The sequence below is a fragment of the Plectropomus leopardus genome, chromosome 10 (assembly GCF_026936395.1).
Source record: "Plectropomus leopardus strain MGB_pleo_1.0 chromosome 10, ASM2693639v1, whole genome shotgun sequence".
In the NCBI taxonomy this organism is placed as follows: domain Eukaryota; kingdom Metazoa; phylum Chordata; class Actinopteri; order Perciformes; family Serranidae; genus Plectropomus; species Plectropomus leopardus.
The window spans coordinates 8,139,976-8,165,831 of record NC_142185.1 but is presented as its reverse complement, the minus strand read 5'-3'; the positions used below and the strand labels follow the sequence as shown (position 1 = coordinate 8,165,831).

Sequence of the window (25,856 nt, the reverse complement as noted above, 5' to 3'; positions counted from 1 at the left end):
AAAAATGGGGAAAAATGTCTAGAAAAATATATTTATGATTACAATAATTTAAATTATGTTATAGAAAAAATAAATTTAGTTAAATCTATAAAATAAATGCATATTTTTACTTTCAGAGTTTTCTTTTTTTTCCTTTATTGCTTACTTTCAGGTAATTTTATGTAACTTTTTTACTTCTCTCCTTTTTTTTGCCAATTTTTTGGCCATATCTTGTTAAATTGCTTGTCGCCTTCTCCCTGTGTATTTGAAAGAAATAAAATCAATTTACTCAGGTGTCAGAAGGGTTAATGCAACAACATTTGGCTGCCATCATGTGAAAAAAGAAGGGCAGAGACAGAGATCCAGGGAGGTGCTCACATCTCAATTGTTAGTGGCTTTTATTGTGTAGGGGTTACATTTGCACACATTTGATTGGCTCTGCATCCACCCGGGACCAACAGGACAATTGATCGAGATGTGAGAACCAAGATGTAGGCTTTGAGAAGTAATGGGGGGTAAAGCAATCAGGGCTAACCAGCTCTGGAACACAAATAGAAATCTGTATTCCCCCACGTTACACCCTTTGGGTCGGACCATCCCGATCGATCTGATCACAGCTCCATGTGCTCTGTTTCAATCAGGAGAAGAAGAGAGAGAAACAAATGTCAAGAAAGTGAGGGATTGAGACCTGTGGAGAAGTAGACAACATGTTGGTGGCACCTTGATATGTAGATTGCTGGATTACAGTGTTTCCCCATGTGTCACAGGGATGGGAATTGATTTTATTGATACCAATGCCGGTATTGATTCAGCTAATTGGTATGTTTCTTTATTGAATCTCCCACTGATTTCTGATCAGTTTTCTGTGTTAAATAAAAGGAAGGGCTACATAGGTTTTTGGTGTCAACACAACTATTTGGAACTCGGGCACTGCAGTGTAGGTCCCCGGTACGACCCACTGGACTCCACAGTTGACGCAAACATTCTTCTTCTGCAGGGATTTATGCTGCACACGTGATGTCAGAAGGTCATAGTACCCAAGTCAGAAAGTTGTTTTTCAGACTTTATTGTGTTTATGTGCTCTGAAGTTCATAATGTGGGAACAGCATGGAAGCTATCAAGAAGATGGGTTGCATTTTAATGCTAAGAGTGTTTAAACAAGAGGTTGATAGCCGTTTCTATACATTAATTAATGAAAAAGTTTCTTTCCATTGACCAAACATTGACCTTTGCCTGCCATGTTATGCATTTATGGAGTCAAGTTGACAACTCGTGTTTATTATTTATTATTTATTATTATTATCTCCAAATTGCAGAGTTGTTTTTACAACATGAGAGGCTGTTCATGTGAATTTTGCCAATTATTCAGACATCACATGAACGCAGCATTAAAAATGGCTTTGAAAGCTTTTTGGGGCCGCACAGAAGTACATACCGCGAGGGAGGGACTCGTTTAGCCCCTGTAAAAGTTCTCGAAAATTGTCCTACACGGATGGTTCCTGTGGAGGAGAAATACCAATTGACAAGACCCCCTAAAACTCCCCCCAAGTTCCAGCAGTGGAAACAGGGCCTATAGACGGGGCAGGGTTTATGACTTATACTACGGTCGGCCACTAGGGGGCAATAATGATGTTTTGGCTTCACTTTTTTAGTTTTGGAAAGCTGTGATGATCTTTGTTTTGCAGTCTATGACCTGAACTCAGTGTAGCAAAAGTCTGTCTTGTACAGTATTCGTTTCCAAATAGGTTTTCTTAGTCAAAGAAAAAGATCAGAGCCTGCTGGTGTGGCTCTAACGTTATCATAACAATAACAGACATGCTGCTCGGTGGGGAAGCAGTGGCATTCGTGTGTAGACTATCGATAACATTAAATACATTGCATGGCATGACTGGAATTTAAGCTCATGTTGTGTAGAAAGATGTTTCAGCATACTGCTTGCATTTCAAGACTTACTTATATTACTCATTATAATAACTGTATAGATATTGCAAGCAGCACTGTCATCATCTGTCTTCTGGAAATGAAGCCACACTTTTGGCTGTCTCATCCTCTCCAACATGACTTCCTCCTGTTTGCAAGTGTCCAGCAGCATAGACACATTAATTTGATGCAACTGTTTTGCAAACTGTTTCGCAATCTTCCAGGAAAACATGATGGCATCTATAAAAGGAAACCATAAGGTTAGAGGCATATTATTCCAAAAGATCCGTTTTGGAACCGGTTTTCATCCGGTTTTCATCTGGAACCAGCTCGGGATCCCCATCCTTATTTATTATATTATATATATATATATATATATATATATATATATATATATATATATATATATATATATATATATATATATATATATATATATATATATATATATATATATATATATATATATATATATATATATATATATATATATATATATATTATAATATAAAAATAAGATTTTCAGAATATTATTCCGAAACAGTTCATTTTTAGAGGAGACATTTGGGTGTCTACCTTGAAACTGTGCTGACTGTATAGATCTTCTGTGCTGCCGTGAGGAAATGAGGAAATGTGTGTGAAGCTTGTGTGTTTCGCTGACATGGATGTAAACTGTAATTGCAGTGTAACTGGTGGTAGAAATTCCAGTTTTATTTTCCTGGAGATAGTCCTGCGTCCCACAGTAGCTCATAGTAAAAGAAAAAAAGCTCTGATGAGTCTAATTTTTGTTTTTCATTTATGCTCTTGCAGCACCAGATGCTCATAAAATGAAGTGTTATATCATTAAGACCTCAAGTTGTCATCAGTGTGTGGAGCTGCAGCAGGAAAAACTTAAATCAGGAAGGCAGAAAAAAAACAGAAGGTTTTTTGTAGCTGTAGTCTTGTTTAGATTGTAGTGTTTCCCTTCTGAGCAGTCTTAATATTCATTTAGTCTTATATTTGATTTTTCTTAAGTGGATGTCATATAAACGGGCTCTAGGTTCTGATCTAACGGAAACGCTGCTTTGTTTCTTTTCTTTTCTTCTTCCTCTGTGGTTCCGCGAGCCAATGAAAAAGAGAAATAAATAAGAGAAATCAAAAATTATTGCATCATAAACCTGGGAAATACTTTCACAGACTCCGTTCGAGGGAATAAATTCACGGACCACTGGAAGAAATCAATTGCAATAAAATGATAATGATTGGAGGGAGATTTTGTCTAGCCATTGTGAAAAGGGGAATTCAATGCAGCGTCAATAAGGTGAGCCAAAAGTGCATTATTCCCTCTGATCTTTTCTACGCGGCTCTGCTCCATTCTACCTTTTGTTCAGTATAATACCAAAGGGGAGATGGCTTCTCACTTCTGAAGAGAATAGTTCACATTAATACGTATTAACTCGACAGGTGCACACACCAAATGAAGCCTTTGTGGAGATGATAATACACATTCAGCTCTCTCCACCTGCACTGGCACCAGATTGAACACGTGACCCTTAATGGAGACGGCTGGAGGTGTAGGAGAGGTGCTGGTGACCTGAGATCACTTCAAATGTGCTTCTGGTCTTTTTAGGTGACATCAAAGGTGGAGATGGACACTTTGCACGGACCGACCTCACGGGTGAGTGCATGTTTAACCAAGGCCAAATAACATGTATAAAGCTGCATTAGTTTTGACTCTATTCTGCTTTCAGGACATCCATTTGTACTTTTTTTTATACCTTTTATTAATAATTTCTTTGTATCTTACTGAAATCTGTTTCATCCCAGTACAAAAAGTGTACAATGGTTGTGTCTGTGTGCGTTTGTGTTTGCACAGTAGAGGAAAAAGAGGATCCGCGAAACGAGCTGGCCCGCGGCCTGTACATCCCCTGTCCAGATCACTACAAAAACTACTGCGTCCACGGAGAGTGTCAGTTCCCCAGCATCCAGGCACAGCCCTCCTGCAGGTACACACAAACACACACAGACACGTTGGACTCTTAAGGTTGACAGTGACAGAGGTGACAAGAAAAGAGAAAAGAAAGGGAGGGTATGACATAAAACAAAAATCGACTAAGGACATCACAATTATAGCATATAGTTTGTATCTTAACCACCAGGAAACCCATGGTTTGACACAATTTAAGTCCCATCTATAAAAATCTATATCAATTCAAGTGTGTTCTATATTTAGAATATTTTCATCGCCGTACCTTGCCACACAGCAGTTTCCAACAGGGAACTGAAGCCATTATCTATGCTCTCGTCAAATCCATCAGTCTCCTTTGACAAAAATAGTAACTTTACCTTGCAGAACACAGGAGCTGCAGGTGTAACGCTGCCACGATCAATGGAAATACTCAACATTTTCTCATACAATTGTTTGTATGATAGCCTGCAAATTAGCGCCCCACGAATGACGTTACGTTAACACAGTGATGTATATGATGTAAAGTTACTGTTACTGTAGTTAGGTTTGAGAAAAGAAACATTGTGACAATGTAGCTTAAAATGACTTCAGTGAAAGTTCACACATTTCTGAACACCGTTCTGTTTTGTGATGGATCAACGTCCCAACCTGCCTTCTAAATGAACCTCATGGAACCACTTCCTTCTTTACTTCCACCTGCGCATTTGTCACGTGATCGCAGCCTTCCAAAATGCACTGGTTATGCACCATTTACTGGCTCATGATTACATTGAGTATCAACAAATTTTGGTGCATTACTTTTCTTAGTAAAGCATATAAACATTGCATGAGAACAGCCTGAAATAATCTCAATATAGTGTACACTTAAACTATATTTAAACTATTTTTTTAGTTGGGCCTTGTTTTTGGTGGCAAAACACATTTTGCTGCAGCACATTATTTCTCTGCTTATATTTATGCCTGCATTTGAGCTGGGACCTATCAACCGACATCCACTCTATGTAATACACTGACACAGCATAAGTACCTCATGCAACCCCACTTATTAAGATCCAAACTACCCCTTTAACAGTTAATGCAGCAATATTTGAGGACAGGTTTAAAAAATTCCTACTGGAGAGTTAGGAAATACTATTTTCTAAATATGGTGTCATTTGAGCCTAATTCATTGAGCTGGGACTATTGATTATTAATTCATAATGAGCTGAATGGCTTTTTAATATCTAGCAATCAATAAGATTATATATGTAGTAGCTAATTATGGGCTACAGTGCATGAACTCTTATGTAGCAATCAATTGAAGTATATCCTTCTCAGCTATTATTGGCCTCAGTGCTTTACATTGTAACAGAGTTTACTGTGGCTATAAACAAATCCTGCAGAGAAGAGGACTCAGTGCGGCTCTAACTTTCAACCACAAATTTGGTAATGTTTTCCCTCCCTAATCTGTGAACACAGAAAGAAAGTGTGTCATGTTAGACGGCTAGTCAGAGTAAATTTAGCAACTTAAGGCAAATGCTGGAGCCCATTTATTTTCATCAGGCTTGTTTATCTTGTATGAATATGAGCCAGTGTGCTGAGAGGGGGAGGTTTTTGGGTAATCTGGCTGTTGACCAGTCAAATATGCTGCACTGCTTCTAATTAATTCCATGTTGGATTTCACACTGCTAAATGAAGATGTTGGTGTTTCCCTCCCACATTATGATGTTGTTTCACAAGTCTCATGTAGAATTGGTGACAGTTTCATCCTGAGAAACCACACTTTGTCGCACCATCGTCTGGCTGCCAATGCTAATGCTTGGCTGTAAATACACCACCACGCAGCTGTCACCATCACTGATGACTGACACTTCGAACGTGTCACCAGCGAGTTCCCAAAGGCTATGAGATATTAAATTAATTTTTACAGAAGCAAAAAAAAGTAACAATAAAAAATGTGCAAGTGATTGACATCAGTACAGCTAATAATCTTGTACTAATACAGTTTTTAGTGTCTGTCCCCAATGAGGACCAAACTGTTAACACTAACCTCAAAGCTGTTCTACTGTAATCACTGATTACTTTTTAACATCTTTCAGCTCATTGTTTTGGTTTTACCGCCCGCAACTTTACTGTTTACTTTGACCCTCACTGCTCTCATCAGTGTGGCTTTCAGTTAAAAAGCTCTGATAAACCCACTGCTTAGCAACAAACAGCAGACTGACAAAGTCAGCAGCTAAAGAGGCATATAATTCCTTCAGGAGTTGGTGGAGACCAAAAACAGACCTAAAAGTGAGTACACTTTAGATTTACATTCATCAGGTGGCCAAAAACATAAAGGTTTCCGCTGGATGTATAAATAAGTTTGCTAGCACATAGCCATAGCAACTTAATAGAGTGATAATGTTTCAGTGTCACCAAAAAAAATGTGTTAACACAGGTTTAACATTAGCACTACATGCCTTATCTTACTCGAAACCATGACTTACACCCTGGCCACACCGCCCACCTCTGCCTTCACATGACGGCTACCTCGCTGAACTCCTGTGGTTCACACGCGTGGGGTCTACACAGGCATTGCTGCTGCGCTGCTACCTCCCATGCCAGTCTTTCTGACATGTTTGTCTCACATACGAAACAAACTTGAAGCCTTGTGTTAACCTTTTGGAACCTGAGTAAATTAGTTTTATCTCACTCAAAAATGTTGGAAGAAGGCAATGAGCAACAAAGGAAAAAATTACCCAAAAACTAGCAAAAAACAATTGTGAAAAGTAAAAAAAAATTGGTAAAATAACTAAATATAATATAAATTAAATAATAATAAAAATGTCAAATCAAAATAAAAAGAAAGAACAACAAAAACAAAGAAATTACTTGGAAATTTTAAATATAATTAAGATAATTATAAATCTAGTTTTTGCCTAGCTTTTTCCCTACACATTTTCCCCCTAGCTTTTTAAAAATTATTTTCGTAATTCAGCAATTTCTTGCAATTTGAGGAACATTTCTTACCAAATTGCTTAGTGCCTTTTTTCCCATGTTTTAGAAAAGAAATCACACCAATTTTCACAGCGTTCAGAGGTTAAAAGGCATGTGCTTTCAGATGATAACAAGAAAAGATGTCGCTCCAGGTTTCAAAGGGTTAACATATGAAGGGATTCTGTTCACAGAAAGGCTAGAGGGCTTTTAATATGAAACTGAGAAAGTGTTGGGTTTTTTAAGCATTAAGCATTTCTTAGTATTCATATATTTTTTATGTCAGTGAGATATTCTACAGATAGAGACATTGGCACTGAAGTGAGTGGTGTAAAGTTGCTGGTACAGTGTTATGATCAATAGATCATTTTCACTGTCTGAACCACACCCGTCATGTGGAAAAAACAGGCAACACGCTGACTCTGTAGATGAGCTTCAGCTGAGCCACGCTGCTCGCGCAGACAGTGCAGCCTCTCTATCCTGTTAACACGGCCGCCGCAGCGAAAAGCAAGAGGCTCTGTTACGAAACACGCTGCTCACACAGACAGCGTGGCCCGTACACTGAACCCAGGCCTACCTCAAGACTCAACCTTAAACCACCCACTGAGGGGATGATAAGGATTTTATTACAGCTATAGTTTTTGTTGGCTTTTCCATCATTTCAGTTATGTTAACTTTGTATTCACCAACTGAGCTCACATTACTCCCGAGAGGTTTGAAGCTCAGTTTTTAAGAAAGATTCTCAACAAAACTGTTTAGCTAAACCAAAAGTTCAGTCAGAACTCGTCTGCGATAAGCCTCTGCAGAGGAGGACTGTGTTGCACAGTTTAGCCTGTAAATCAGCCTGTGACTGTGATGGAGGCTCACCTAGAAGAGAAACAAAGCAACAAAAACAACCAGAGAAAACGTTCCTAAGTTTGGCCAACCAGGGGCTTTGTTTCTTGCCCCGGCCTTTTTTTCTTTTAGTGATTCCTAGATCTCAGCAGTGAATTTAATAAAATGGTCAGATCAATGCAAACAAAGTAAAAACAAATATACGATCTATGAATTGGATATATCCTGTAAAGACAAAAAGGGCAGCAAAATGTCCTCACTTTGATGGATTTGGTCTTTTTTTTGACCCTGTAAGTATAGAAATAAAAAATAATTAACAAATGCAACAGATGCAGACACACTTCACACACATCCACACAACACACTTGAACACAGGCAGCGCTGACGTGTATTTAGGGCTGATATTAAAACCCACCCACCCAGTCACACACACACACGTACACACAGCGGGCGCATGTGTGCCGCTCAGGTCTGCCATCTCTTCCAGGCTGATAGTGTGGCAGCCAGGGGGTCTTGGTATCTCTCGCTCCCTCTATCTCTCTCCTTTCTCTCTAACCTCACTCGTCCCAGTTCACCCAACCAGACATTCTTCATGCATACAGAGCAGCGCCGCGCAGAGCCAGTGTCAAAGATCTCTGCTGCCCCCTACTGGCTGCTCAAATTACAGGATGTGTACTAATGAGAGGGGAAGAGCAGTGGTGTGTGTGGGAGTGGTGCATGTCTCTGTGTTTGTGTGTGTGTGTGTGTGTGTGTGTGTGTGTGTGTGTGTGTGTGTGTGTGTGTGTGTGTGTAAACAGAGTACAAACCCCAAACAGAACAAGGTTGCAATGTTCATCGTACACGCTGTCAGGTCAAAGGGATGGAGAATGTGAAGGAGACTCTCTCTGTGTGCGTGTGTGCGCGCGTGTGTGTGTGTGTGTGTGTGTGTGTGTGTGTGTGTGTGCGTGCATGTGCCTGTTGGTACCAAAACAAGGGTATGCAGGTGTTTGTGGGTAACAACCTCCCCAGAGACAGAAAAAGCAGGTAAAGAAGAGGAGATGGAGAGAGAACGAGAGATTAAAAGGGGGACCATTTTAGCTTCTCTCTGAGGACAAGGATCATCTCCATTAGTCTCCCTCTCTCTCTCTCTCTCTCTCTCTCTCTCTCTCTCTCTCTCTCTCTCTCTTTCTCTCTCTGTCTGGCTCTCAGACTGTGTCCTCACTAAACTGGCCACATTGGAAAACACCAGTTACACGTGACAACGCTGCACATCCTCACTAGCTTTTTCAGGTTGTTTGGTAAAGGTCACTGTCCGTATTGAAACACCTGAGCAATATAAAAACAGCCAAATCTCCTCTCCTTCATCCTCTTTTGGTCATCAAACAACAACACTGTCGATCAAAGCCAGCATCTGTTTAGCAGCTGACGTTGCCTGGTTACAATCGTGATTTAAAGGTCCCATATTCTGCTCATTTTCAGGTTCATACTTGGATTTTGGGTTTCTACTAGAACAGGTTTACATGCTTTAAGTTTTAAAAAACACATTTTTTCCTCTCATATTGTCTTCTGGAATATGCCTGTATTCATCCTCTGTTTCCTCCCAAGAGGCATAAACAACTTGTAGAAAACACAGGCCATCCAAACACAGTTCATGCAGGTTCCATGTGTAATCTTCTGTAGCTTCTGTAGCCCCAGTGTCACAGTTATGTTTGTTTCGTAACTAAGCCTTACCACTGATTACTCCCTATGTAGTCAAAATTACCTGGCCCAGCACCAGCCCAAACCCTGCACGACAAAAGAAATAAGCCGAGCACATCTGGCAGAGACTCAACATTTATTGATTTTTTTTTTTGTTTGTTTGTTTTTTTGTTTATTTTATTTTATTTATTTATTTTTTAAATGTATTTGTTTACTTTCTAATTTATTCAAAAAGAGCACTGAGAGCAAGCTGCGTTGCATATAAGAGCAACAAAAGCACACTAATACTAATAGTCAATATTTAAGTGCACATTAAAAGCAAAAACACACAATAGCCACTGCATACATCCACAAATAGTCCAAATCATCAATACATGGGACAACATCACTCAAAGAAAACACATGCATTCACTGTGCTCTACATCAGTCAAAAAAGATTTCAATTGATTAAGAGGGATTAGCGCGTCCAATTTCTAAGAGCTTCTGCAGGTTGTTCCACTTATGTGGGGCATAATATTTAAAAGCCAATATCCCAATTTCAGTACTAACATAATGATATTCGAGGACCAAATAGTCTTTGGGCCTGGTGCAGCAAGACATTGTTCTATATTTTATTAGACATGTGAGATACCCAGGAAGTGAAGAAGAAGCCCTGAAGTGCTTTGTAAGTAAATATTATGCAGTGCTGTTCTCTTCACGAATGATGGCGCCAGAAGCGGGCTATATAAAGTGGTCTGATTGCGGTTGCCAGAGCTGCCTTCTCTGGGCTTTTGTCAAAAATTACCTGGCTCAACATTGGCCCAAACTTGGCACGCCAGAAGAAATGGGGGGGTCGCAGCCGACCCTGACTCAGCCCCAGAATTGAGTCAAACAAACTGGCCTTATTCCAGCTGCCAGGACCACCTTCACTGAGCAGTTATCAAAAAATGATCTGGCCCGGTCCGGGCTCAAACGAGGGTCGCGTCCGGTTGCCAAACTTTGCTGAGATTCGGCATGAATTAGGCTCCAGAATGGTGCCGAATAAACCGGCCCAAATGTGACTGTGATTCTAGTGTGTATGGACAAAACAGCTCAAGACAAAATGATGATGAATTTAGCCGCTGAGCATGAACAAACTGTCCTCTCTCACTCCGTCCTTTGCCCACTGCAAGCTTTATCAGTCGTACTCATCTAAACAGTCACAGCGAAGAAAAGACACAGCTGCTACACTGTTTCACAAAAAGCTGTTCCACCACAATGTCTTTACCAAACAGGTACAGACAACTCAATTAAAAACACAGAAATAATTAACCTGCCTCTCAGTGCAAAGAAATAACACTCTTTCTTCTCTCTTCTGCCTCTGTGTGTGTGTGTGTGTGTGTGTGTGTGTGTGTGTGTGTGTGTGTGTGTGTTGTCAGCTGTCACTCGGGTTTCAGAGGCCCCCAGTGTGACATCAAAGAGTACAATGTGCTCTATGTGGTGCCGGGCTCTGGCAAACTGCACTACGTCCTCATCGCCTCTATCATCGGAGCACTCCAGGTGGTCATCATCTGTGTGGTGGTGCTCTGCATTACCAGGTGAGTCATGCCCTCACTGACACGCGTTGAAACGCAGCGTACTAATGAGCCTGGCAGCCTGATTCTCCATGTTGTCTGTATTTGGGAGTCACGAGGGGGGCCTGCAGAGCTCCTGAGCCTGGAAGAAACAGCTGAAAGGTCACCTTGCTTCCACCACAGAGAGAAAAGTACTGTCACGTTCCCCGCGGACACTAACACACACACACACACACACATCAGAAAGCACGCGGCGTGTGCATACAAGCACAGATACATGGAGATATCTGTGTAGGCAGGCACACACACAGACGTTTGAACAGACGTTTTGTATTCACAGTAAAGAGCCACACACACATATATAGCCCGAGGCTTGTCTGCCTCCGGCTGACCTAAGCAATTTATGACATTTAATAAAAGATTTTAAAAGAGTTTTGGCCGAGACAAAACTGCTCCTCTGAGCAAAGGAGGGGAGGAGGGACAAAATGAGAGGGGGAGCAGTTGTAAAGGGGCAGGGCGAGAGGGGAAGGAGAGAATTATCACAGCGAATGCAGCGACTGTACCATTAATGTTTCCTGCTGCTCAGCGATATTCTTTAATGCAAAATATATATAAAAATGCTCAGCCTTGTAAAAGTCTACAATACACCACGCAGCTCTCATTCCTTCCAGTGGAGGCCGGTGAATAAAAAAATGTGTAAACGAATGAATGAAGCTACACAAACATATATTTTAGTGCCTAGTAACACTCTCACCTCGGTGTCCTATCTCTGTCGGGCAGACGCAGTTGTAGTTCATGTTTTGTGTTCCCTGAACGTTGCTGGGATTGTTCATGAATTCTACTTATTATAAAGACTCGGTTTTACAAACAGGGCAAACAGGAGGGAGTGGGAAAGGTCATCTCCACCTATGTGTAACATTCTGTCACATGTCAGAAAAGGTCTGCTCGAAAAGGACTCCCTGCAAGATACCGTGCTGTCGCCAGAGAGTTTTTAAGAAAATCAAGTAAATATCCAATAAATTAAGCAAGATAATTACCCTTTGAAACCTGAGAAAATTGGCAGTGAGCAACTTAACAAGAAATGGCCCAATCATTAGCAAGAAATTAGTAAAAAAGTTACAAGAAACTTACCAAAAAAATTGCATTTAAAAAAATAAATTAAAAAAAAAAAAGGAAATGACTTGGAGAAAATGAAAAAAAAAATTAATAATAAGAAAAAAGTTTCTGTAGCACAATTTTAAATGTATAATCATGATAATTAAAATGATATGTTTCCCCCCAAAAAATGATAACAAGTCAAGCACATTTTTTGTATAATAAAATAATATTTCAGTTGTGGATTAATACATGTTTGGTGAGTATTTACAGCGACAGAACTGTGTTGGATTGAATCAAAATACACAACAGGGTTTTTCTCCTGTTGTCTTTTGGCCTTTTCTGTCTGTGTTTTTCCTTGTTTCATGTACTCATCATGGTCAGTCTGTTTCCTGATTTATTTTGTAGTTTTTTCCTCATGTGTTGTGTCAGGAGTTACTTCCTGCCTTTGTCCTTTTCCCGCCTGTTTTCTGTCACATCTGTCTCACATCAGCCTCGTTAGTCCTCCTCTGCTCCTCAGTTTCTCTCAGCCAATCAGCTCCCTGCCTGTTCTTCGGCCTCATCACCTTGTTCCGCTCACCTGAGCTTCTCCTCCCTGTTTCTCAATCTGCTCTTCATCCCCTTGTCAGTCTAGTTTGTATTTAAGTCCTGATTTTCAGTTCAGTCTTTGTTGAATCCATGATTTATTTATTTAATTTTTTTTTCAGATTTGGCACGAATATCCACTTGGACTCAAGAATGAGCTGATTAGAATTGGTAGTTGAAGGTTAAGGTCATTGTGACCTTATGTTTTTGGCTATTACTTAAGAATTCATATGCTAATCATGACAGTATTTCACACAAATATCTGATGAATAATGCATTTTAATATGCAGAGGGTCATTATGATGTCACTGAGGAATCATAATGTTCTGCAAAAATACTTTTCTGGCATCATAAGTCAGAAACAGAAGGAAAGACATCTGGTCAGATACTAAACTGGTGACACTAATCTTGGGTGTCTTCCTTGAAAGTGTGCTGATTTTAAAGTCTTCAGTGCTGCCGGGGGGAGGATGTGTGTGAAGTATGCTTGTTTTCACGGACATGGATGTGAATGTACGTCTTGACGGGTTTGTGGAGGCGCACAGTCAGTTTTTAATGACCTACAACATAAGGCTATTAAGGACAAAAATGTACATTTCCAAAAACTTTCATAAAAATATTGTATATTACAAAAAACCTTTTTGTGTTAAATCTTTTAATCAACTTCAGTCCTGATTAAAAATACCAAATATTTAAACATTTTGGGGAATTTAACCCTTTTTATTCCAGTTTGATTACATGGCATCGCTGTTGATTTTTATCAAAAACAAAAACATTAAAGTTATTTTTTATAATGGATGGTGGGGGGCTGGGGGATTTTTTTTTAAATCACAGTCTTGGATTAGGGCTGGGACGACGCGACGACGTCATCGATGACGTCGACGCAAGAACTGCACGTCGATGCGTCATCACTCAGAATCAAAAAGTGGCTGCTACTCGATGCCGCGGCCGCCGCCATTTTTTGATTCTGAGTGACGACGCATCGACGTGCAGTTCTTGCGTCGGCGTATTTTTCGTCCCAGCCCTATCTTGGATGTGTCAAAGATTAGCAAAAACATGCATTTTGATGCATTATTAGTTTTTTGTGCAGAGTCAGATTTTAAATTTAGAATCCTTTAAGGCCATTAAGAAATCATTTCAGGAGCTTTGCCTGCTGCAGAGCTAACCCTCCATGTATCTTCTCGTACCCCTCCCTCACCCTCTCCCCTGTACAGGAAGTGCCCCCGGACCAACAGGATCAACCGGCAGAAGCAAAACAATGTCCACTTCAGTACAGAGAACACCATGCGCGCCTCCACTCGGCTGATCTGAGCCCAGACACACCGGACAGAGTCCCCCTCCACTTTACGGAGCGCTGTGGCGTTAGATGTTCCCCCTTGTAGGCCAACCCCGAAAAATTAGGATCTGCTTCCCCTCACTCCTCGCCCCCTCTCTCCCAGTATGAACTCTAAGGATGCCCAGGGAGGATGGTGGCACAGCAAAGACAGAGCTGGCGTACCAGTCAGTGACGAGACTCACATGTCGGGGCCATGCTGACATCAGTCCCCACCACCGCCGCCGACCCCCCCCAAACAGTTGCAGATGTGTCTCCCTGCACCTTGTCTCTTCCGTCCAGGGGTTTTCTGAAAAACTGAACCATAGGGTGTTGGGGGCGGCATCGAGGAATGAGAGTGAGCGTGTGTGTGTGAATGTGTATTAGACGTGTGAGCTTTGGTAGAGGCGGGCTAGCCGGTGTCTGTCGTTTCTAGATGAGGGGTTAAAGCAAAACGGGGTAGTGCAAAGCAGGGTAACGGGCTTTAAATGAGGTGTGTGTTGTTCGGTCTGGGAGGGGGGTGGGGGGGTTTTCGGGGCTACACGTGATGCCTTGCACCTTGTGTTATAGGAGACCTTTGACAGAGGGCACAATGTTATTATAGAGCTCTCTGTTCGGTTGTGACGATGACGTCAGCTTCTGTATCTTTGGGTTCTATTTCCAATAGTTATTACTACATTGTCTTGATGGGGTCATTTTTCTGTAAATGTAAATAAATAATTTATATCACGAAATGTAACATGCTGTGTCACTCTTTGTCTGTGGTGTGGCCAACTTATTTTACATTGATGTGAAGTCTGGTTTATGCATTCTAGTTTACTTTTTTTCATTGTCAAAATCATGTTGTTCTCTAATATATGTATATATAATATATAATATATTAAAAACCATAGATATATGTCAGACAGATGCCACTCCTTAGATTAGATTAGATTAGACCAATTTCAAAAAATGTTGTCTGTAGTAGTCACTTATGCGTTATTCATGTGTTCCACAGAAATGTCATATTTATTTTATTTATGAGTTATGAGCACATGAGCAGCCCTCCAAAGTCGTAGTTACAAGTGGGAAATTAGCACATTTCAATGATACACGAGTTGCTTAGCTGTGACTGTTGCATGACATTTCAGGGCAGCAGAAATGGCAGAAAGCATGGAAACATTGTCAACAATTGATGGTAAAAAATATATATATGTTGTTATTTTATTCCCAGTAGCTATCATTTACTTTGAGTAGTTGCATATTTTAGTATATGCATCTATTAGCTTTAGCAAGCACGCAGACTTTTAACCATAAAGCATGGCGGGTGAGTATACTAACACTGATAACGTCATTTTGCAACTCCAGTTGCCGATTTGACGTCATAAATGCATAAACATGGCGGGCAAAAGTCAATGTTTGGTCATTGGTAAGAAACTTTTTTATTAGATCAGGTATTAAATATCAGTTTCTGATCACATGTAAAGTGTATGAAGCTTTTAATGTTAACTGCTGTCCATGTAGAATGACCTTGATTAAATATGAAAATATAAAATATATAATATAAGGATACAAGTGGATGTCCAGCAAATTGGCATTCATGCGAAAAAAGGAAGATGTTTTGATACCGGCAACTTCTCAGCCACACATCATTCCAGGCGACTGAACCATTGGCAGCATTTTGGTGTGGGACCCGACTGTATCAGGGTTGTAGAAACCAAATGGCACCTGCACCAATAGTTTCATAGATTGCTTTTCCTGATAGAAAAAAAAATTAAACTTTTATTGTCAATCATTTGTCTTTGTTAAGGGATTTGGGCCGTCCCTGATGATGTGATCAGAACTCTGCTGATAGTATTATTACCTTTATTCACTGCATAATCCAAAGCTGGCAACCATCCCTCCACATCTGGAGTTATCTAGTTCCCACGCCTTATTAAAGCGCAGCCATGACTTAATAACCTCGTTCACACACATTATTCATTTATGGCCACCGAGTTTTTTATTTCCACAAATGTCTCAAGGCGTGCTCTGTAAAACTGTTCAAGATAAATAGATGCCGACAGCATCCTCGACAGCTTTGTGATGATCTAGTTTCTGAATGACTTTATGTTTGCTTTTCAGTGGTGGAATTTAACCATGTTCACTCACTTCAGTGCAATTTTGTATGATGTGAGTTGTGTTTCTTTATCATTTCCATTTTTAGTCAAATACGTTTCAGAGGGAAATGTTTTGGACCTACTTTTTAATGCATTATATTTTTTAACACCTGTTTTACTAGTTACGATAAAAAATACATTTTCTCAAATGATATACACATACAGGATGTAATGCATTTATAAATTAAAGTATAAGCAGTTAAAAAATGGCTCTGCCCTCACCAGCTACAACATTAAAATTATATTCACACATTAATGCATCAGTAAAATTAACCTAATAATATGACAGGCCTGTAATGTAACACTTACATGAGTCTTTTTATACATTGAGTAATTTAACTACAGACCCAAGAGGAATAGTTCTCACTGGCGCTTAATTATGTCATTCAAATTTTTCATGACCTTGTCAATCAATGTGTTCCTAATGACTTCATATTTTCAGTTTTAATTAGCCCCACTGATTTTTAAAAGTACATACGTATTTGGGTTCCTGGGGGACCCTGTTCAAAAGCATTTGATTCTACTGCTACACTTTTAATAAATTGAGCTGGATATTGAGTTAATATTTGCCATGGGCCCTAATCTAAAGTTTCACACGCTGTCAGGGTGGGAGGGGACACTCTGTCAGTCATTTTGAAAGAGACAGATTTTTTCACGCGCTCGTTGATGACCCTAAATAAAACTCTTTCTAAGGTAAGATGATGTTCAAAGTCAGAAATACATTACATCATTTCAGAATGTTTTCTGACTATCAAATTTAATTTATCAGTTTGAGGAAAACTCGACCTGCTGCTGTGGACATCAAACACTGACTGGAAAATTGACTTCAAAAAACTTCAACTTTTGCTCCCAAACATGAGCCAAACTGTGGGGTAGCATCTAGCAGCGGAGCGTTGCCACAACACATTGGCTAACGTTACCTACAAGTCGCAAAATTGTTTTCAATAAAACATTTGAATCTAATGGTCAAAGAACTTTTTAAACAATGTTCCTTTTAGGTTAAATGCTGACTAAGACCTGACATTTAACTGCAACATTCTGAGGATGTTTTGGTGATCCTGAGAGGTGACAGATCATAGAATATTCTTTTTTGATAAAACGTTCCCGCAATGTTACACGAGAACAAAGTAAGAACATTTTAAAAGCAACATTCAAAATATGTTGGTGAATATTATAGACTTTTTAAAAATGAAAATGTAATGTAATGTGATATGTTAAATAAAATAATTATAATTTAAAAATTATGTTTATAGAGTGTCTTACCCTAACTTTAAGAAGAACTTTCTGGAAACTTAAAGAAAACTCACCACTGAAAATGAAAAATATTGTATTTGTTGCATTGTACAATTCTCAAGTCATTTTTAGAACCAAAAATTGCTTGCTGGGTTTGTATCTACTTATGTATTGGGGGAAAAAAATACAAAATTGTTTAAATTTGAATGACTAGAATTATTCATTTTCTGCTTCTCTCTCAGGGTAAGGCTATAGCAAGGGAGCTGGAGGCGATTCCACGTGACACCCAGCGTGAGGTGGGGGTCATCACAGAGCTGACACACAGAGACAGACCATCATTCACGCTCACTTTCTCACTTACGAAAATAAAAACTTTTTGACACAAGGACAATTTAGAGTCTGACACTACTTTCACCTAACCAGAAAATATTTGTACCACGGTGGGAAACTGGAGAAACCCATCCTAAACACACGGAGGACATGGTCTCTATATTAAGAGTCCCAGCTGGCAGGTGAGTTTGATACCGGGGTCCTGAAGACGCTGGATGTATTTTATAAAGAGGTCTAATACCGTACCTTTAATAATATTTTCAATGCATGACTTGAATTTTAATGGCGTATGCCTACAACGTTTCTACTTTTGTGACTTAGTATCCGTAAAAAGGTGTTGTAAGTCCGGTTCTTTATGCTCCTTTTGATGGACGACGTTTAACATCAAAAATAAGTGGAGCCACAAAACTGACGAAGATTTTTTCCATGACCATCTCCCAGTGTACGTTCATATCTTATTATCGCCCTCGACAAACGTATTCATTTCTCGCTGTTTTTAACCGACTTTTTAACTTTCAAAACACTGAGATGAAGCTCCAATTATTAATGAAAGTCCACAGCTACAAGTGTCCACGGCCAGCAGATGGTGCTGTCCTCTCTATAACCCAAACAGCAGCTCTGTTGCCGGTAAATGCGAGCGGGGTGACTATTCAGGACTGTGTCCAGCAATAATGGTTAAAAGCGATAATGCTAAATGGAACTGGGCCATTTTTGTTTCCTCTAAATGGTATGTAGCCATATGAGTTGTCGTGGCCGAGTGGTTAAGGCGATGGACTAGAAATCCATTGGGGTCTCCCCGCGCAGGTTCGAATCCTGCCGACAACGAACTTTTTTTCGACTTTTGGAGAAACTTTGCCGGCCAGTGAGCAGATATCAGGAGACCATGTATGAAAAATACCAGCGGTTAAATTGACAAAGTAGGCGCTGTATCAACAACAGCATGTTACATCTCCCCGAAATGCTTAGCTTAACAGACATGTCCATCTGTATATGATGTGTTTGACTGTGGCTGGTGATGTGTGCTTTATACGTTGCCTACAATATATCGGATGTGAGTGATAAACTACAGTAATGTGCCATAATTTAACATTTCATCCTGACAAGTTTAATCTTACCTATTCAGTAATTAAGTATTCAAAATTATAGCCTGGGCTTAATTGTTGTGTAAACAAAGTACATTACATTAAGTACTGTAGTTTTACTTTGAGCTACTTGTGCATTCATCATAGCAAAAAAACGGTAGCCTACTTAATTATTGACACTACACTTTATATTTGTATATATATCCCCAAAGGGCAAATAAATTTGCCACCGGGTTAACATACAACATTAAGACATAGCAAAGGCACAGTATAACATACAACAATAAATATAGCACCAGGCATACAGTCACTTAAGGGGTGCAATAGTCCACCACAACAACAATAATAACATGCTTAAAGTATTCATACAACTGCCTCTGAAAATGATAAATAAACAAAAACAAAAAAAATAAATTCAAAATACCACTGAGTATGTGCAATTATGCAATGTACAGAATTAGCCATGCCACCTCTGGCAACATGCCGTCTTTCTACAGCAATCAACACAAGCAGCAAATACAAACTATGCCAATAACTAAAATACCATGACAGTGGCAGTAAAAACAACACCGACTGTCAACGGTCAAATACAGTACATCTGCTTGTGTGCCTGTTTCCTGTTTGTTTTGTGTGTGCTCCTCCAGGTGCCACCCTCTCCTCCTCCTCACCTGCAGAGAGTGATTGAGCACACCTATGTTTAATCTGCTGATTAGGAGCATGCAGCGAATAAAAGGACTGAAGGAGCAGGCAGTTAGAGCCACTTGGTCAGTGTGGCAGTTTAAGTGCTGTGTTTTGGGCAGAAGACTGAAGCAACTGGTTGTTGTGCTCTGAAAGTGGTAGTCTTTAGTCCTGTTTTGTTTGTTTGTGACTCAATCATTTAAATGTTAAGTTAATGTAGTGGTGTAACATTTTTTGAGCAGTTGTACTGCCTTGTTTTATGTGAATATATACATTTGTTTATACAACCATTTCCGCTCACCCTTTCCCTCAGTTTCATTTTGATTGTTACTCCCCTCATCCCGCTGGTTAATAAAGCCACAGCCATTCCCTCACAGAATGAGTTGGTGTATTATCTATGGCCTTAAAGAAAAAGAGCACAAATACCAGCATTCTTCAAGTGCTTTTGAAAACATCAAAGTCACATTGCTGTTAAAACACCACCAGACTAATAAGGAGAAAGATCATAGTTCATGTATGAGTTTTTCTGCAGTGGAATTATGCTCAGGGTCATCCAGGGGTCATTCTGGTAGACTTAAAACTGTTCAAAGCATTTCTAAAACGGACCTGTGGGCATACAGACAAACTGGCATTAGCTGTTTTTGTTAACCATAATCTGCCTCTGCACACAGGACTGCGTTTAAATGTCAGGCTTTTTTTTTGTTTTTAGCTCCAAGACAGACAGTTTTTGTGCTTTAGTTGGCGGAGGCGATCACACACAGAGACCTAAAAACAGAACTCATAAATTACTTAATACCACTCATGTATGATGAGTTGAGCCTTTCCATTGCTCAACAATGTCACACAGTCTGTGATGTGTGAGATGATCATCTCACCCAATATGTTTGCATGTCACTGAATATTCTTTTAATTTATATTTAATAAAAACAAATCCTCGTAGTCACCAAACAGCAGCATAATAATACAAACAAATGTGTCCTATTTTGCTCTCCATGGATGTCCTATTTGAAACACTGTTTTGTACTGAGATGCCATCGCTCTATGAGATAACCTGTTTAAACACTGATTAAAGAGAGGGCCTTACTGTGCGTGTGGCACAGCAGTGTTCATGTCACTGAAGTCAATCCATGCAAAGTGTCAACTACAATGGACTGAAGCCATTTTGAACCATTTAGGTTGTAGTACCAGTTCCCAACCACCAGGTGGTGGACCCCTTTAGAGTTGTCTACAAGTCTACTTGATTAATATATTTGCTTTTTTGTTGTTGTTATTTTGAGACGCAGCATCTAAATTGAAAATGGTGAAGGGAAATGCAAATATAGAGCATGCATCAACCTCAGGAATCACTGTTCAAAAAACTAAAAAAAAACAAACAGTTTGTCAACTACATAAAATGTTTAAAAAAAAAAAAAGAAGTGGATAAAACTATTTCTGAGACTGAAAATACATCTGTCCACTGCACATCATGCATCAGAAGTACAAAAAGTGATTTAATGGAAAGAAATACAGTTCCAAAAAATTAAATGTTGTTATTCAGTGTTCTCGTGTGTAGCCACTGGCTCTCAGTAAATATTTAAAAAACAACATGTTTTTAGGACTTAACTTGCATTCTATAAAGTCCCTTTTTACACAGTTGATGCATCATGTCCTCTGCAGAGGACAGATATGTGGCACCTCAAGATAACATGTTTTAGGGGGGAAAAAATCAGCATGTCTTTTCTCTAGTTTAAAAGTAAATTTTTTTTGTTGTTGTTCATTTAATAATTCATGCATAAAAGGGTTTCGGCTCTAATGCAGATATTGTGTTGATGGCAGAGTCAGCAGCCTGAATCGGCACCGTTTGTTTGGCCTGATTCCGGGGCATCATTCATCCTGATTCTCAGCTGAGTTGGGAATGTGGTCCGAGTTTGGGCCGATGCTGGTCCAGGTCATTTTTGATAACGGCCCAGTGATGACAGTGTTGGCAGCCAGGATCAAGTACGTTTTTTTTGGGCCAATTCTAGAGCGTCATTCATCCAAACTGTCAGCTGAGTTTGACAACCAGATGCTACCCATCTTATTTTTTCCAGAATGCTGAATTTGGGCCAATGCTGGGCAAAGTCATTTTTGATAACAGACCAGTGATGGCAGCTGGAATCAGGCCAGTATGTGTCCTAATTTTGGAGCATAAATCATCCCAATCTCACCCTGATTTGGCAACCGGATGCAGAACCATATTTTTCCTGCAGTATGCTGAGTTTGGGCCAATGCCGGGCCAAGTCATTTTAGCTACCTGGGGGCTACAATTTATTTTTAACTTTGTGTGAAGGCAGCAGTTAACCTTCACAGTGCACTTCTTAGTTTCACTACTAAATCGAGTATATATTATGTAATACTCTCACACACGTAATGAAAACAAGAGCACTAATTTGTAATCTGAATGTATAATTTGTTTGTCTTTTCTCAGTGACACCTCCGGGACGCCGTACCCTGCAGTTCAACCTCCGTCCACACCTACTTGTACACACATCTGTGTGTCTGCAAAGCAACCAGCAGACCCAGTCAGTGTAATCCTGTCAGTTTCCTGTCCTCTCCTGCTGGTTTCGGCTCAAATCCAGCGGGCCCAAGGCCAGGGAGGGGTAGGAAGGAAACTTCTGTGAACGTCTGAGTATCTGTTCTCATCTGAGGTCAAGGAATGTGGCGAATGCTGTCATCGGCAAACAGAAAGATTGTCCCACAGAGGACTCCACTTTTTCCTAATTAACATAAAAAGTTGAACAAGTGGAATACACAGGTAAAAAACTTCAAACAGTCATACATATTAAGCTGCCCCACCACACCTTGTTTCCAGAAATAAAGGAAGACTTTAGTCACATGCAGACAGCATGTGGTGAGATTTTTTTTATATCTGCCATCTGTGGGAGGACCATTTGCCACTATTACTTGGATTTGTGTGATCAAGATTTAAATTAGAGACCAGTGTAGGCAGTTTGCTCCAGTGACAGCTTTTAACAGGTGGTTGATGGAGGACTGCACCACTAAATCTCAGATGCAACTTGAAATCTTGTCTTTTCAGTATCAATTTATTATGAAACGTCTGCAAACAGTACACTATGGACCTTTTGACCATGACCCTGCTGCCTCAAGTCTGAGGGTCTAACTGCAGATCTCACATCTGGGGACTCCAGGTCTACTAATGGGAACACAAGAGGGTCCACAGGCGTGAGGTGGACCACTTTTCCGCGTAAAAGCTTTTTTTTTTTTTTTTAAAGTTTACTTTTTTTTTTGCTTAAAATGACTGGGGAAAAGTGCCTTAACAATATGCTAAAAGCGGAACTAAATCTCATATGTAGGAAAGTCTTACTGGGCACGTCTAACTTTATTTTCTGTCTATTATGAAGACATTTGTAACTAATTTTTAGCATTTTAGCAATAGCAAGGTGTGAGGACAATAGAGAAGTATCATAGTTATTGCTGACGTTACATTTTAGTGAACTAATGTGCTAACTAAGAGTTACTTGTATACTGATACGGTGTTTGTAGCAAAGCTGTACCATTACCTTCTCAAAACTATGCTTTGGGAGAAAATAGGCTGAAATAATTTTTGAATTTTTTGCATGTTATTATTTTTTCGAAGGCTGTATGAGTTTAAGCACATAAATTATCCTGCTGACTGACAACACAAGAACACAACGACACCTAGTTGCTGTTGGGCAATGTAAAAGTGTTTACCAAAGGCACCAAAGGTTAACACCTTTACATTGTTAGGCCTATGGGTGTTGTGAATTTCTAATTTGTGTCATGACTTCATGTATAAGGGTCTGGCCAGACACTGATGTGTTCAGTGATCAATCTCAGATGACCTTAAGTTTATTAGTTTATTAACTTCAGTCTGTTTCCAACACACAACAACCAGCATACACATAAATAATTCCTCATACACACACTCCCAGCCCAACACCCACTGAGCTGAACACTGAACAGATAGGCACTCAGCTTTGGAATCTGACACTTATCTTTGAAATGCATAACTCCTCATCGAGCTCCTCAGCATCTTTAGACAGCATGTTTGAACGTGCAGGCTTGTTTTCCAAAAGCAATGATATGCAGATAAAGCAGCCTACATAGCACTGATTAATACCACGTCCTCTGCTTGATAGAACAATCTGGGAAATCACTCGTGGTGTGGAGAGAAGTAGCGCTGACAAATGAAATAACAGCAAAATCAAACCATTTTGCCGAGAGGCACGTGTCTGTCTCTCACAAATCCACACTTTCTGAGCCGTCAGACCAGGAGAGCCTTCACATTGATTTTACAATCAACAAACTGCACCTCAGCTCGTATGGCAGGGAAGGATTGGCCCATTGGTTTGACAATTGATGGTGTTGGACACATGGAAACATAAACACTCACACAAACAAACAAACAAGCACACACACACACACACACACACACACACAAGGCTTTTCCTCACATTCTATGTGTGTAAAGCTCAACACCCTGATCCATTAGCTTCAGAACTGATAGCGTCACAGAAATCATGCACCACAGAAAACACATACACACACTCTTAAGGTAGCGTACAAGGCCACCTTTAAGTGAACGTGTGTTGGACACACGCTGGTCTGTGAAAAAGGGTCATTTAAAGATCCATCGCCATCTGTTTTGGTCCCAGCATGCCATTTTCCCCTCTGTGGGGGCCTTTGATTTAGCGACAAAAGGGTACCATTGCTGCCTTCCTTCCCACTGTGTGCCCAGACATCCAGTCTGAGCTGGTTATACAAATCAAACACTGCCGGGTATCCATCGTATCATCATAGGTGTGACCACCTGTGTGGGACTGTTGTTGGTAATCAGGTGCATTAAGGGGTCCCAACAGGGTTCAACATCGATCAGAGAACCTGATCTTTGTGTCTCTTGCAGGTATCATGTAATATAGAGCGAGTCAAACTGACTATGAAGTACAAGCAAGCAGGTGGATGGCTATTAAAAAAAAGAAAAATGTACATATGGAGTGTGACTACTGTAATAAAGACCTTTTTTAAAAAACACAATCTATCTTAAGGTCTACATCCAAAGCATTTTAATGTCTTGGCCTCAACATGCAACTATTTTTTTGCTGCAACACACAAGAGATATAAAAACTATTTGTAACTGAGATATTTTCAGTCATCTGCTTGCCTGGAGACGGTTATCCATGTCTGTGTCTTGTCCTCTGTGAACTACTGTGATTCCATTGTTCCTGTATGAACTAGAGTTGCTCTTCTTGAGAGCATCTGGTCCAAAATGCAGCAGCAAAGATCCAACAAATTCAAACAAGTGCGACCTTATCGCTTAAAAGAGCACTCCACCGATTTAGCTCTGCGCTCCCATGACACTGTCTGACTCAAATAAAAATCGATACAGCACAAACAAGAGCTATAGTGCCTTTTATTCCTTGCATTCATCTTCCTTGTCACGGTTAATGTAGTCTTGAGCCTCTAGCCTGCAGCAGAGATAAGCAGCAGGCTAAAGAGGCCTGAGAAGATCACAACTTTGTAACTCCACATCCAGAGATGTTTTTTTTTTTTTTTTTTCTAACTGGCAGTCTTCAACCCCAGCTTTTGGTCCCAGAAAGAAACATCACTTGGGGACATTAATTAGATTTACATAGCTCCCTCTGGAGCAAAGAAAAAATATATATATACAACATTATTCACATCTGATGTAGCAGTAAGCCACTCCCCAAGACCTGTAAACAGACTCCGGTGTAAATTTGGTGGAGAGGACCCATTGCAAGCAGACAAATCGTGCAAGATCACCTACTTCTTGGTCATTGCTCAGGACATAACAACATTTGCAGATATGGACAGGCTTGTGTTTGAGAAAACATTAGCCTTGCAGGGGATTTTTTTGCTGAAATATGCCAGCCACTGGGAAATATTGGAAGTGAGACTGAACGGTGTTCCTGGGGGCCTGATTCTAGCATGTAAACATTAATAACATGTTCCAACGGACATTAAACCCAAGGCCAGTAGTAGTGCAGTGTAAATCGGGTAGCCCCCAGCTTAAGTTAATAATGTGTATATGAAAAGCAGCTAAACTAGCCCAGAGCTATAATGTGCAGTGTGAAAAGCCCTTTTGTGTCAATAAATAAGAAACTTAAAACTATATTAAACAATTTCTGTGATTTTTTTGGCAACTAGTATTCTTGCTTAGATCTGTTACCTTGGAGGAGAGGTACATTGAAATAACTGAAACACAGCAGTAGTGATTGAGTTTTCCAGAGACATTTACTGTATCGACAACAGGTCAGACTAATCCTCCTGCTGCCAAATGCCAAGAGGCAGTTTTAACCTTTATTTGCATAAAGTTAAACATTTTTCAGCTTTCAACACTTCCTCTTTTTCCCTTTCCACGGCACCTGGACTCCCACAGTGCCTTACCAAGCCATTCACTAGTTCCACAGTAAGTGAATAATAACTTTGCATGACCCTGTGGTCAGTGGGACCCCACATTATAGCCTCCATTTGTGGGCCAGCAGTTTTTCATTTTTTAATTAAATTTTATTTGACAAAAAGGAATTTCTATCTTTACATTCT

At 39.9% G+C, this 25,856-nt stretch overlaps 1 protein-coding gene and 1 non-coding gene across 3 annotated transcripts in view; both read left to right on the top strand.

The window, feature by feature from the left end:
• Positions 1 to 14,567, top strand: part of tmeff2a (transmembrane protein with EGF-like and two follistatin-like domains 2a) — a 142,086-nt gene extending 127,519 nt beyond the window's left edge. The window contains exons 7-10 of one of the 2 annotated variants that reach the window (XM_088082989.1): positions 3,509 to 3,556; positions 3,758 to 3,884; positions 10,711 to 10,869; positions 13,737 to 14,567. In XM_088082989.1, coding sequence (XP_087939115.1) covers positions 3,509 to 3,556; positions 3,758 to 3,884; positions 10,711 to 10,869; positions 13,737 to 13,833 — 431 coding nt within the window. In that variant the 3' untranslated portion in view covers positions 13,834 to 14,567. Of the gene's footprint in view, positions 1 to 3,508; positions 3,557 to 3,754; positions 3,885 to 10,710; positions 10,870 to 13,736 lie in introns of both variants that reach the window. The other variant, XM_042494882.2, reaches the window with a different exon arrangement.
• Positions 14,568 to 18,278: 3,711 nt separating this feature from the next.
• On the top strand, positions 18,279 to 18,360 carry trnas-aga (transfer RNA serine (anticodon AGA)). Its single transcript has one exon. It is a non-coding gene; the product is annotated as a tRNA-Ser (tRNA).
• Positions 18,361 to 25,856: the final 7,496 nt, after the last annotated feature.